Source organism: Python bivittatus, unplaced genomic scaffold (assembly GCF_059951505.1).
Source record: "Python bivittatus isolate LINGU-HERP-01145 unplaced genomic scaffold, Pbiv_v1 ctg000480_np1212, whole genome shotgun sequence".
In the NCBI taxonomy this organism is placed as follows: Eukaryota; Metazoa; Chordata; class Lepidosauria; order Squamata; family Pythonidae; genus Python; species Python bivittatus.
This window is the reverse complement of record NW_028277075.1, coordinates 83,360,480-83,375,459: the sequence shown is the minus strand read 5'-3', so window position 1 is coordinate 83,375,459 and position 14,980 is coordinate 83,360,480. Positions and strand designations below refer to the sequence as shown.

Below are 14,980 nucleotides of genomic sequence, written 5' to 3'. Positions count from 1 at the left end.
TACAGAACAAATATTTAATCTTCAGCTTCATATGTTCTATCCAAAATGAATACATGCATTAGTTACCAGTTGTATTCCTGCTGCTGTCGGCTTAACCTGGGTGAGGTGATCTGAGGCGCTCTTGGAATGAAGCAGCAGGCCTTGAGACCATCATCCTAGTCATTTGGTTGCTGCTGATGAAAGGTACCCTAAGCAAGACTAGGATTGTGGCTTACTGCTGCTAATGCAATGTTTTTACCATTGCTGCTGCTGCTAAGCAACCACACATATCCAATCCCATTTTAGTTCAGTTGTGGGTTTTTGTTTTTTGGGGGTTTTTTAGTTTCAATTTTAAAACACTATATACCCATGTTGCTCAATTCACTGCTTCTTGAGTTGGGGAAGACATACAACCTGTAGAGAATCAGGGAGATGACCTTGAGGGAAATGAGCAAGAACCATTATATAAGCAAAGAGGGATGAAATGTTCCTTAAGTCCTGAGAAACAAGATAGTGTTTGGAAGAGATTCAGGCAGGCTCCTCCCTGATTCAGTGGGGTATAAGAGGGAGGGGAGGTAAAGCACAACAGGCCAGCAAGATACTGTATTGTAGCCTATCTCAATAAATTATATTTCTTGTCTTCCTATGGAATCTGTTTCTTGAGCTGGTCTACCTCAAAGGGCTGGCATTAATCTTGCAAGCCTCACTGTGCTTTATCTCCCCTGCCTATTGTTCTTTTTAAAATAATTTTATTAAAAGTTTTAAAAAATGAGATAAAAATTAATACAAAGTAATATAAAGTAAGAAAGAAAAAAGAAAGAAATCAAAGGAAAAGCTAAAAGTGTAAGAAAGGGGGGGGGGAAAGTAAAAGAAAGGAAAAAGCCTCCCCTCCCTATTGTTAACAGAATCTTGGACATCTGACTGGGTTTTCCCTTCCCTCCCTCTTATACACCAGGGAGGAGCCAGTCTGAGTCTCCTAATGCTTTCCCTGTTTTTTGGGCTCAACATGTGTTTTTGAATATGTCGTTGAGCCATCTCTAAATAGTTTCTCCAAGATCATCTCCATGGCTCCCTGCAGAACCACATGTGATGACCTTTCTGGGGGGTGGGGAAGTTCTCTATGCTGGTTTGGTTAGCTGGTTAGCATTAACACTGACAAAAGCTCTGTGCTAACTGGATTCAGCCACATTGTTGAGATTGGGTGCAAGTGCTTTCTGTTCATGATTTGGTGTACCACTAATGCAGTGCAAAGCATCCTTGATCCAAAGACATGATGTTGTTAGTTTTGCCTCTTTGCTGCTGCATTCTCAGAGATGAAAGAGTAAACCTGATGTAAGAGATGTGCTCTGCCACCTAGCTGTGGTCCCCAACTTAACAAAATATACTATGTTTAGTTTGATTCAAAAGCACTGGAAAGCCATTTCTCTTTCTGCTGATCTTCAGTTTAGAGGAATATTCAACATTTTATAGGACAACATCCACTTACATGGAGCATAAAACATTACGAGAGCGTGCTTCTTTTTCTTTAAAAATTCTCTGAAGTCTTCACCTGCAAGATGGGTAACACTTGTTTGCTTTTCTTCCCAAGTTGGTTCAGGGGGAGGTGGTGCCTGAGGACTGGAGAGGAAAAAAAACACGTTGCAACATTTTTATAAGGAAGTGCATATAGTATGTTTTCTATTATATTCTATTTCTGGATACACAATTGGTTCAGATCTCAAAGCAAAATATGGATTATTACCAGGAGACAAGCTTGTACATCTCACTTTCCTCCAACATGGGCATAAAGAGCCTAGAAGGGTTTTTTTTGTTTTTTTTGGACTGACTACAGTAACAAATGAAGCTCAACCCTAACCGTGTTTTGTTTGAAACAAGCCTTAGGTTATGACTGAGAATCATTTCAAGCAACCCAGAAATAGGACTAATTGTACTGTTTTGGGTACAAATCCAGCATCGAACTGAGACTTGCTAAGGCTAGCTCCCATCATGATGAACTCTGGTTTATCTTGATATCCTAACTACAGTGGAACTGCAGTGCATAACAAGGGATTTTAAAAGCAAAGATTAACCTAGTTAAGTTAAGATAATGTTTACAAAAAAAAAAGAAAAAGATTTAGTCAGTCTTTTCTTTTAGGTTTATAATTCCAATATCTCCTTCTGCTACATTACAATTCTACCTTTGCTACATTAGGACGGATAAATTTGCCAGTAAGTTTATATAAATAATCAGGTTGAGATACCAATTTATTCTTGATAGTATTTGAATGTTAATGGTCTAAATATAACAAACTTTCCATCCCATTCACAAGTCCTGTGAGCAATCCAATGACAGCTCTTTGATTACCTGTTCTATGACAAACAAACTTTCTGTGGAAACCAAGTCTAGTTGAACAATCTTTCATCATTCAATGTATTAGTATTGACATTTTGTGCTCTGAGCCCTTGCATAAAGCCAGTATGATGCCAAATTAATTAAACTAGCTTTCAAGAGGCACAACTAATAAAACCGCCAAATACTATTAATTAAAACTCAGATATTCAAAAGAAGAAATATACCTTAAGGCATGCATCCCAATTAAATGGTTAAAAATTTAGTCCTGCAAAATAGTTTTCGAAAAACACAAAAAGTACCTTTTCACTCACTCATAATGTCAATCTGGCATAATTAAACTTTTGAACTAGAGATTAAGAATTAATAACTTCTTCCAAAATGGAATGTGTATACTCTTTGCTTGCATGTAAATGACACAGTTGTATAACACAAAATTTTAATTAATGAATTTACCATTTGCTTAAAAGGGTACAATTTGCTCCAGGTTGATGAATAAACTCAACTAGAACGCCACTATTGTACCAACTATCAACAAGAATGCTACTATAAATACCATCTTCTTGAATTGCATCTTTAACTATTTCAGAATAGTTGCACTGATAGCCCATTAATCCAATCTAGGAGCATGTGGCTTTTATGACCAAAGACACTGGTAGGCAACTTTTTTGAAGTCATAAACATACCTTCAATTCTGAGAAAATATCATGGGTAATACTGTAGAGCTGCCTTGGAGGTATGGCCATTCAAAAAACAGTGAATGTGAGATAGGTGTCTTGCTGTTCTGAGTAACAGCATTACAGACCTATTGATGCCAGGTTTTGGTAGTACCATCCAGTATGAGTACTATTCATAGATATATTGTAGCTTTTATGTTTCCTGCTCAATAGTTTCAGTTTTCCCTCCTGGGGGCCCTAATCCCTGACAATGTGCATTTGTAATATGTGTTTATTTGGGAACATATGCAGATGAAATGATTTGCTTCACACATGAATCTTCCAGATCAGTCTGGAGCATCACATATGCATACTGGAGTTGGGTGGTCACTCATTCCCTGCTTATTTGCACCATCCATAGTTTTGCATTCAAGCCATCAGCAGATCAATAGTCTGAAGTGAGGACTGATTTCAAGTTTCAGAGCACTACACTGATTTGTGCAAACTGTGAGTCATTTGGTCCAAATGGGCCAAAATTGTGGTTTGCTCATACAATGGAAGAACATGCAAGCCTATGTTGTGTTCCCAGCCTTCAAACTAGTAACTATGAAGCATTTGGTTATTTTCAGATCTTTTACTGTTGAGGTCCAAGACTAGTACACAAACACAAATAAGACTAAACTTAAACTTCAATACTGTAGGTGAAGACCAGTGCAGAGTGTGCTAAAGCGAACAATGTATCACTATACAAAACAGAAAAAATTCAAAACATCTAAAAACAATAACTAAGAACATAAAGGTCTGAGCCATAAAATGTTTATTTAACAAATTTATATGGCCACCCTACTGACACACAGTAGATGTGACTCTGGGTGGCTTGCAAAGTAAAATCCCCAATACAAAAAAACCATCAACTCCTATCCCCTGTGGCCCAAAAACCCAATCAACACCACTTGATTGGCTTCTTTTCAGCTTGGGGTCTCCAGGTCCACTGGCAAAACCACGTCTTCAGGGCTTTCCAGAACAACATCAAGGTGGGGGCCAATCTTGTCTCAGAGGGAATAACATTCCACAGGGAGGGGGCCACCACAGAAAAGGCCCTTCTTCATGGTCTTATCAGATGTACTTCCCTCAACAATGGAACCTGCAACATACCCAGCCTCCCCGCTCTGGTGGGCTGGGTAGATGTAACTGGGGTGAGGTGGTCCTTCAAATAACCAGGCCCCAAGCCATGCATGGCTTTCAAGGTGATAACCAGCACCTTGAATTGGACCCAGAAGCAAACTATCAACCAACACAGCTCCCGCAAAAGAAGTGACACATGCACAAATCTGGACTTGTGCAAAACTATGCTGGCTGCTGCATTTTGAACCAACTGAAGCTTCTGAATACTCTTCAAGGGCAGCCCCATGTACAGTGTGTTACAATAGTCTGCATTAAAATAGCTGAAATTACCCCTAAATCTAGGGGAGGCGGTAACTAATAAACACTAAGAGCTTATATAGCTAATCAAATGAGATATGACCCTAATATGATATATGGAATAGAAAAATTGATTTGGGGAGAAATGGAGTTGGGGGAGATAAGGGATAAAGATTATTTTCTTATTACACAAAATAAAAAATGTTTTATAGAAATAAAAACCCAATAAGTAATGTTATCTTACAGACTTGGCATATTTATAAAAAAATATTTAGTCCAGGAATATCACCATTGACCCTAATTGTAGACTTAGAAAAATTTCCAGAGAATCTTCAGGCAGGATTAATAAAAGATATGGGGCAAGCTGGAGTATTAAGATTGAAAGATTGGTTAAGTAAGGTTTCTTGTAAAGATGATATAAAGGTATATTTATGGGGCAAGCTGGAGTATTAAGATTGAAAGATTGGTTAAGTAAGGTTTCTTGTAAAGATGATATAAAGGTATATTTATTTATTTTACTTTGTTCAAATATCTTGGTATAATGTACTGCAATTGAAGGCATGGACTAAGGATTGGATAAAACAATATGGGAAATGCAGACAGTTAACAAAATTTGAGGAATTAATAATACAAATGAAACAGAATGTTACAAACAAAGTAACAAAAGGGTTAACAGGTAAAATATATAAAATATTGACAGAAGGTAATCAAGCATAACAAGGAATGAAATTTAGTTGGGAGAATGATTTAGGTATTAATATTACAGAAGAGGAATGATCAAAGATTTGGATGCAAAGAATTATGAAAAATATGTCTGTTAGAATTAAAGAGAATTGTTATAAGACAATTTGGAAATGGTATATGACCCCAGTAACTTTAAGCTATTATAATAGAAGTAATTTAAAAAATTGTTGAAGGTGTAAAAAAGAAAATGGGACTTATTTGCATTTATGGTGGGAATGTGAAAAGGTAAAAAAAATATGGGAAAAGGTTTTTGTTGAGATTAATGAAATATTATCTATTAATTTGCAAATAAGTCCAAAAATTGCATTACTGTTAAATTTTGGAAATATGAAACTAGAATGGCAAAAGAAAGAGATAATAATTTTTGTTACTTTTGTGCCTTAAGATTAATAATAGCTAAAAAATGGAAAGTGGATTTTGAATATGAGCTTGAAGATTGGTTTAAAGAAATATGGAATATTGCTATTAATGATAAATTGACATGTGAACTAAAATATAAAAAGGGTCTGGCGAAAAGAAATGATTTTGATGTTATATGGGGTGAATTTCTGGAATATGTTTTTGTTAAAGGGAAGAGAGTCAAACCAGATCAATACATATCATCCTTTTGGAGAGGAGGGTTTATTAAGAATTAGTAATAATAAAAATTTATGATAATAAAAAGTAAAAAGACAAGGAAGGTTATAAGTCCCATGGGTAATGGGTGCACATAGAGGTTAAGTTTATATGTGTTCTATTTTGGTTGTTTGATTGAATTATTTTATGTTTTTGTTATTATTGGTTCTGTGTTTTGTAGTTTGTATTTTAAGTTAATTAAAAAAAATGAACACTAATAGCTATCTAATTTGAAAATAGAGATTAACATTCTGAGATTAAAAATTAGAATTAAACGGTTGTGGGATAAAAATGGCTGTTTCAAATTACACTACTTAACATGTTTATGAGCCTGGGCACAGACACGCTAGTCCAACACCCGTGAGGTGGTCATGCATGCGTACATGTTTACATAATTCCATTCTAGGCCCTGGATAAATACGTAGTGCTATGAAGTTGGGACTCTATCAACATCCTGAAGTTGGCACAGAATTAACTATTGGCTGCATGGATGAAAATAATGGTCTTCTTAGGCCAGACTTAGAGTCTATCATGGTCTGCCATGTTCTATATGCTGCTGCACAGAATTTTGCAATGCTGTACGTAATGGCAGGGTTCTCATCTGAAAGTAGCCAAGACTGTAGAAATGGCTTGTGCAGCCAGGGTACTTGTGCAGGAACAGAGTAATAGTATCATCCCAAGCATCTCAATAAAATGGGCAGAAAAGGAGGACATGCGCTATACTTTCGACCTGCCCAGGGCACATAGGCACGGTCTCTCCGCCAAATGGAGTTTTTTTAATATCTGCTTTCAAGAACAGCTGTGGGGAGGGCATAGCACCAAGTTAAAGTAAAAACCCTTCTGTGGCTTGGAATTTCCAGTTGTTGCAGACAGGGAAGAGAAGAGAGAGCACTTAACTAAAATAAAATGAAAACGAAGGAGCATTTCATTCCATATACATAAATCTGAACAGAGTTGGATATATCCACAAATCAAAAGGATCTTCTCCAGCATTCCATTGGCATGCTTAGGATAAATCTGAAGTCTCTGTGAATTTATTTAAGTTTATAAATTAACTTAATGTTTATAAATAAAATCCCTGGTACATATCACTTACTTTAGGAGCCATTCAACAATTTTACTCTTTGTGCGGAGGTGAGGCAAGGTGTATTTTTCTTCTCCATCCTCAAAGAACTTGAGTGTTGGAAATCCTGATATGTGAAATTTTTCTGCCACTGCTTTGTTGACAGTTGCATCTACTGCTGCCAAAACACCTGGCTTCTGCAATATAAAGCATTGCCTATAACAGATATCCTAAGTTGTGAACAATATACTTAAATGGAAACTCTGAATTTACAGAGTAGTTATCTACAGTTCACAGTGGGTTTAGAAAGGAAATGCAAATGCTTTGTAACCTTTCATCATCACCAACTACTGGAGAGTTTTACAAGTTTTGTTATGACAAACATGTTATCCATTCAGGGATAATCCTTCTGAAAAGTGTCCAACCAATTAACCAAACATTTGTTTAATTACAGTATTTAATTTAATGCCGTAAAGGGAAGGAAAAAAAAATTAGCACTGAGAAATAAGCATTAAGCCAGTGAATAGCTTCACAGCTAATAGTAGTGATCAAACCCTGCAGAATTTGCGTGATGATGGATCCTTGGGCTTTAGCTAAAGTATTTCTACAAACTTGCTCTTATATAAATCCCATTTGAAGAGTGATCCTTCTTGATGGCCTTTACTGGAATGGCAAGATTTATCACAGATCTTATGATGCACTAAAATCAATTGATCAAGTCAAGAGCAGCTGTACAAAATAATAAAATAATCCAACTTAACCATAATAAAATAGCTTAAAATATACAAAATATAAACAGCACTCAATAAGAACCAACACATCATGTATAATGTGGGATAAGCAACATAAATGCTTGGATAGACAAATGCAGAGGGGTGCTGCCTCAAATACTGAGATCCCAAATTCTACCACTTTTTGTCTCACTTTTGACCCTTGAGCCATTAGAAAAAGAGAGATTTAAGATAACAAGAAAAAGGTATTAAGTGCCTAAGTTAAGATCTGCTCCTATTTATGGCATGATCAATCTGCATAACTGATCTTCTAGGTACACACACATTCAAATGAAAACTTATGCCACCTGCTTAAAAAAAAAAGGCTCTTATTAATATATCAGTACATAGCATAAATGCAAACCAGTATTTTCTTAATTTTTTTACATTAAACATGAAATTTGTAATTAATAGAGGAAACAAAGCAGTTGGGTGCAGAATTTGGGCTTTATCATATTACGTACAACACAAGATTCAATCGCTGAATATCACTTTTTTTTTTGGTTTGTGTTTAAAGACACAATGTTCTTACTAATAATTTTGGCAGAGCTCATGCATTACCAATAAGATTATTCTTTGAAACTATCTTTTTTGCCACCCCTTGGGAAGATGAAATAATTGCAACAAGAACTTTTTTATTATTTCAGTTACTTATTAAGGATCATTTGAAAATGGAAAGGAAAGAATATTAGCTTACATCACCATCTGTATGGAGCATCTCTGCGGCTTTCTCATATTCAGGCTTCATTTTCTTACAATGTCCACACCCTGACAAAGAAAAGTTTAGAAGTTTTATTTTTGGCAAAAAGTATTGGCCTGCTACATGCTTCATCAAAATCAGAGTTTCCAAAGCAAGCAACTTGTTCATCTATGGAATTAAAAATTGCCAACATATTTTAAGAAGTATGTGTCAGACCTTTGTAAACATACTATTTTATGGATTTGTTTTATTTGTCCTCTATACTGAAACTTTTAGATTAATATTGTAATTCCAATAAAAGCTTTTCTATTTAACTGAAAGGGTTGTGTTTTGTTTAAAAATGAAGTTAACCATGCCCCTCTGAGAACGGATGTCTGACTAGCAGCAACACAATCCTCCAAATCACAAGTATCGGAAAATTGTATTTCAAATAAAGGCAGACTACGTTACAATAAAATACTGTAATGTTTTATTTCTATTATTGGTTGAAAATTGGTAATGGATTTTTGCATTCTGTCTTCAAGGCATTCTATCCACGATAGGCCATATCATTTGAAGACAGGACAGTAGAGGCTAAAACAGAAAGAACACCTATCTTGGGATAGTCACTGAGTTCATGGCTGCCATGAAATTTGTAACTGGAGCTCCCGGTTCCCAGCTGAATCTATAAAACCCTACATTATACTAGGCTTGAGAGTTAGAACCCAAGGACTGATGCTAGAGCAGGCATCTTGATTAAGATATATCTTTACATCAGAGAGCTTATTCCTTTGAGACTCACTTGGATGAACATGAAATGGCTACCTTTCAGTCCAGGGAACTGTACATCAGTGCTGTGACTCAGTGAAAAGTAGGAAGTTGTTGGCTCTAGTTAATGCTCCTTGATCTTTACACACCCTCTGCTAGTTTCCAATACCTTCTTTGTCCTTTCAGTGTAATCTCCCCTCACTTCATAGAGAAATGGTGCACAGCCTTTTGGTCCTGATAAATTCTACAGGGCATTTTTGTACACATATTTACCCATCAAATGCATTTCAAGAGCCTTGAGGAATACATGAAAAGAGAGTAGAAAGGGAACTGTATTATCCTAAGTAATTCTTCTCAATTCACTTCAGTGACATCAGAAAACATTTAAGAATATTAATTTTAAAAGGCAGGCCCAGATATTATTTTTGTTTCCAGCATAAATTTTAATATAGCATGATTTCATCCCATGACTTTCATGAGACACAAAATAAATATTTCTATTTTAACTGTGTAATTCTATCACCTACATCTCTGATACTGCATTGTGGCCTATAGTAGAAAAATGGCATTGGTTAGGACAAGTAAAACACCACCCTCCCTAAAATTACATTTTCAGGGATTGGGGAACAATAAATTTGCTCAGCCATAAAACTGAGAAGGGCAAGGAATGTTGATAGAGCTAGGAGGAGATACTAAGAAGTGAGCAAAGGCTCTGAGAAGCAAGGCCACTATAAGATAAACCCATAAAAGTAACTCCTTAGAAAGAAACTATATTCATGAAATACTGCCTCTCTGTTCTTTCAAATATACCGAAGTCTTTGAAGTACTGCCTTCATTACCCCACAGTATTCCCCTAACTACCTCACTGACCTCACTACACATGATGAGTTCCTGTATCCAACCAAATGTACATCTGAATTTGCAGAACTCTGACTCTCCTCCGCCCCCCCCCCCGCTTTTTATGTTTGCTTTGGTTGCTTCAGGTACCATAATAAGCAATCTCTGCTTCTACCTAGTTGTGTGCTGGTCTTTGGTTTAAACAAATTACTGGGGAAATTTGTGAGGGAGATTTTTCCTACAAGTCCACATTCACTATTTTTAAAAGAAATTGTTTAATGGAACATTCAGCTTGAAGAAGACATTTGCACCATTTGTAAATGTCTTCTTCAAGCTGAATGTTAAACAATTTCTTTTAAAAATAGTGAATGTGGACTTGTAGGAAAAATCTCCCTCACAAATTTCCCCAATAATTTGTTTAAACCAGAGACCAGCAGGTTTAATGGAGACTAATAGGTGCCAATGGATTCCTAAAAACTTTGGTCCTATGTCACTTGGTGAAATGAGGAAATGTCCCAGGCAGTTGATTTGACCACTCCTGAACACTTTCTCAGTGGCTGACCCAGCCTTATGGAACAGCTTGCCTCCTGAAGCCAAGTTGGCCCTCTCTTTTTTAATCTTCTAAGAGGTGGTAAAGACACTGTTCTTCTGTGTAGGGAGTGCTATACTGGGGCTGTTAATGCTCACATCTAGTTTGGTTTTAGCTTTGTGAATGTACGGTTTTATTATGGAATTGTTCTTACTGATTGTTGATCTTGGAATTTATGTAACTATGAGCTGCCCAGAGCCCTTGATTGGGAAAACATACAAATTTCAGTAAATAAATAAATTGTGCAGAACCCATCCGGCTCCTTGTAATATACCTCAGTTAAAGGCAGTGAAGCATGTCAGGAGATGATTAGAAAACAGGTGGAGAAAAACTCCTCTTGAATCTGATTATATCTCAGTAATGATTTCTACAGTGTATCAAACCTATTCTATAGCAGTTATGGAAGTGAAGAAATATTTTTTTATCCTCCACTACTGCATCCTCTCAGCTTCTTCCAACAGAGTTTTCCAAAGGAATAGAATTTTATTAAGTAACTAAAACAGAAAGTTAAAACAGTCAAATGTAGTACAAAGTAAAGCTCTCTACCCATCCTACATTTTTCAGCCACATAATCGGGCAATTTCATCTTTTCCCCAGAATATTTTTTTAAATGCTCCAGTTCAATATCCCTTTCAAAAATACTGTAAATATATTCAGTACTGTAATGCACAGATGAAATTGCACAATGTTTGACAATGTTTCTTCTGACAAAGCATCAGAGATAATAGGATATGATTCTTTTAAACTATAATATTTTGGTTCTCTAAACCTTACCTCAGCATAAGTTCTCTTGGTCTTGATTATTTGAATGTATTGCTCTTCTTATCAGTGTATTTTCCTATTTGTTTAATTTACTTGTTAGTTTTATTCCCTGACTTTTCTCCAAGAGCTCCAGGCTTACATGAGTATCTCTCTCTAACCTAATCCCACAATAGTAACCCTGTGAGGCAGACGAGTTGGGCTGAGAGAGCAGCCCAAAACCACTCAGAGAGTTTTCATAGTTAAGGGTGGACATGAACCTGGGTCTCCCCAGTCACAGCTCAACATCTTAACCACTATGCCATATTGGCTCCCTTCAATGCATAGGAAACTGCAGCTGTCTTTGAGAACACATACTTTATGGGGAAGGTAAAATACCCCAAAACACACATATCTGAATTCAATTTAATCACACAGCCAAAGGAAAAATGCAACAAAGATTAATTTTTTTACATCGCAACTGATTTACATGGCTACTTGCAACAGGTCTGTGTTTCTTTAGACTGCAATTTACTTCTGAGTTTGTTTGTAAGTATTACTTGGTTATGCATATCTTTATAAAATGGGCTTAGCAAGTAACCTGACTTTGAGAGGGGAATGGTATGATTACTTCTGGCTGAGAGACAAAAGCAGTATATTGACCATCTGGCAAGGCACCACCAACAGAAATCATCCTTTGGAACTTGTAATAAAAATGAATATAAGCTAACATTAGTGGCCTGGGGGAGTAAACAAGCTTATTTCACCAAAAGTTAAGGATGTGTTATATCAGTATTTTCAGCTCCATTTTTCTCCTCCTTCCCTTGTAACTGGAAGGAGCAGTTGGGACCATATTGGGCTTTGGCTCATATTTGAGAAAAAGATCCCTGGAAACTATCTCAGGTTAGTTTTATAAAGCACTTCTGAAGAGGCCGTCCTTCTCTCTGGAAAAGCACTGGCTCTGAGATAAAAGCAGACTTAAGTTGCTAGGATACCTGCCAAGGCAAAGCCCTGCTCAACTTCCCAGGAAGGGAGTTAGTATCGAGGTGTAGGAAGAGAGAAACTTTTTTATTTCCTAGGTCTTTCCTTTACAGTATTTCCAAACGGAAATACATTCTTTAGCCAAAAAATGAAACAGAAAGTGCTACTTGATATCACCACTCTTCCCTTTACTTGCCCTCTCAAGGTCAGGAAAGGTACGCTTTTGAATGAGCCAAGTGCCAGATTTTTCTCCGTGGACATACCCCCCAAAAATAAGCCTATCTTATTTAAAGTGACAGGAAGTTTATCCCCTCAAGAGCGAGCAAATTAATTGCCATCACATCTGTACCATGTCAGCTGTGTGAACCTGGGCAAGACACAGCTGCCTTAAGGAACTGCAGACAGATGCTGTAGCTGCACTGGCATGTACTCTGAAGTACTTTTTTGGAATGGAATCCAAAATGCTGCATAGCTATATTGGCTACTGCTTCTGCCACATGTTTCAGAACTTAGGGGACATATTGGTGCCACACATCCTCCTTGTTATGGGGGTCTTTTCCTTTATTCTCCTTCTGTTACGCGGCCATCACTAGACCCCTTTCAGAGTTTAGAAATTCTTTGTCTTTAAGGTAACATAACTGGGTGGAACGTAAAAAAGATATAGGACAGCAGAGACATTTGGCTAATTTAGGAACCGACAGATTTTTATTAAATAACTAAATATTAAAACACTTGTTTCTACAAATTATTTACATTCTGTCAAGAGTAACCTAGCCAAACCCTAAATATTATTCCTAACCTTGTGTCCCTTACAGGGGCAGATTTTTCCAGGCTGGGACTCTGAAACTCTCTCAGACCTGTCCTTCGATCTGAGCCTCCCAAATCCCTCTCTTAGTTCCGCCTCCTGCTGGAACATAACCTGGGAGGAGCTCAGTGTTGCCATCCTTTGATTGGCCATTCCACTACCCAATCATCGCAGCCTGGCAGGATGATTCATGCATCCTTCATACAGATGAAAAGTGCAAAGACCTGGTTCTTTCTTCATGTCCAAAGTCACTGGTTCTAGGAGGTGTTTATTCCATGTTTATTCCTAATATATTTGATCACAGAATGTTTTTTTGGAAAAGTGACACCAAGGTCTTATAAAACCCTGAGCATCTATCAAGATTTGAGAGAATTTGTTTAATGAAGCCAATCTTTCAAGGAAGCCATCTTCCAAAGCTATGCTCTTTCCAGGTGCCTTGTGGATAAAAATACTCATCTGTTTTTACTGATAATTATTGTATTTTGGAAAAGGAGGATATCTTCATGAGTATCACCATCTTTCTTATAACTATAAGCAGGCTGTTAGGCAACAGAATGAAACAAACAGCCATTTTATAATTTTAGGAAATATGTAGCCAGATGTTACTCTAGTGTTTGTATGTCAGAGTAGGAAAAAATAAAAAAAAATAAAGAACAGATTGCGTCATCAAGTACCCACCTGAATTATTTATTTATTAAATTTACAGGCTGCCTGATTCCATCCCAACTCTGGGTGCCTTACAGCATGAAACAATAATAATAAAACAATACAGATCCCATATGAAACAAGCAATTGGAAGAAGAGTGTAAATACCACCAAAAACAAACATCCTACATGGGGTCCACCAACTACACTACTCCAAGGCATGGGGGAAAAGCCAGGTTTTAAGACCCCATTTAAATAGGGTCAGTGTGAAGGCCATAAGACTCTCTGGTGGGATATTGTTCCAGAGGACAGGCAAGGCAACAGAGAAGACCAGAGTTCTTGGGTCCCATCTGGTAAAACTACATTGGTGGGACCCAAAGCATGTCAACTCTGACTATAGAAAACAGTCCAAGTACAGGCACACTAGATGATTTTGTGTAAAGCCCTACCTGGGCATAGCTGGCAGCTACTTCTTGAGCAGAAGGTGGGATTCCAAATTACATACCAGTCCTGAAGGGGGAAGTGCAATCCCATTTAGGACTAATGGTAGAACACGTCCAGACTATGGGGATCCCAATACCCACAGCTATGTAGTCTTGTCAGGGTTGAGCTTAAGCCTGTGCCTCCCCATTCAGACCCACACAGCCTCCAGACCCTGGGGCAAGACCTTGACAACATCACCTGGCTGGCCCATGGTTGAAATGTACAACTGGGTAATATCAGCTATTGATGATCCTTGACCCTAAACTAACGGATGACCTCACTCAGTAGCCTCATGTAGATGTTAAACAGGAGGGGTGAGAGACCAGATCAGGCCAGGTCAGCTGCCTCATCCACAATCAGATCATGGATGAGAAGAGTCTAATTACATACCAACTTGGGGTTCAATAACAACTTCTTCTTCTGAAGTACAGCCAAAGTTTCTCCTGTACTTAAGCTAGCAGGTAAGACTAAAGGCTGGATTCCAATCTCCTCTGGGTTTTACACTTCCATAATTCTACTTACATCAATAAATTTATTATTCTGTTTACAGCCTATGAAAACACACACACACACACACACACACACACACAGAGTTCTAACTAGACATGATTAGATTATGAAATGTAAGAGCTTTTTCTTCTCCTTTTTCAACTGAGATGATATAAACAACATTGGTCCTGGTGGTAAAATATAATAAGTGAATATGAACTAGATTATTTTCATTAACTCTTTTCTTCCCATTGCCATAGTGGACGGGGAAAAAAAGCTTTGAAACAAAGCTGTTCTCTCCTTGGATATTTTATGAATATTTACTGGAATCTTCCATTCCTTTATTACTGCATAGAAATTATATTCCCAGAAAAACACGAATACAAAT

At 37.2% G+C, this 14,980-nt stretch overlaps 1 protein-coding gene across 1 annotated transcript in view; it reads right to left on the bottom strand.

Annotated features, from left to right (window-relative positions):
* Nucleotides 1-14,980, bottom strand: part of PDIA5 (protein disulfide isomerase family A member 5) — a 191,283-nt gene that overhangs the window by 36,928 nt on the left and 139,375 nt on the right. Inside the window, exons 12-14 of the mRNA XM_088146442.1 lie at nucleotides 8,276-8,346; nucleotides 6,842-7,005; nucleotides 1,466-1,596 (exon numbers count right to left, since the gene is read on the bottom strand). Coding sequence (XP_088002568.1) covers nucleotides 1,466-1,596; nucleotides 6,842-7,005; nucleotides 8,276-8,346 — 366 coding nt within the window. The remainder of the gene's footprint in view (nucleotides 1-1,465; nucleotides 1,597-6,841; nucleotides 7,006-8,275; nucleotides 8,347-14,980) is intronic.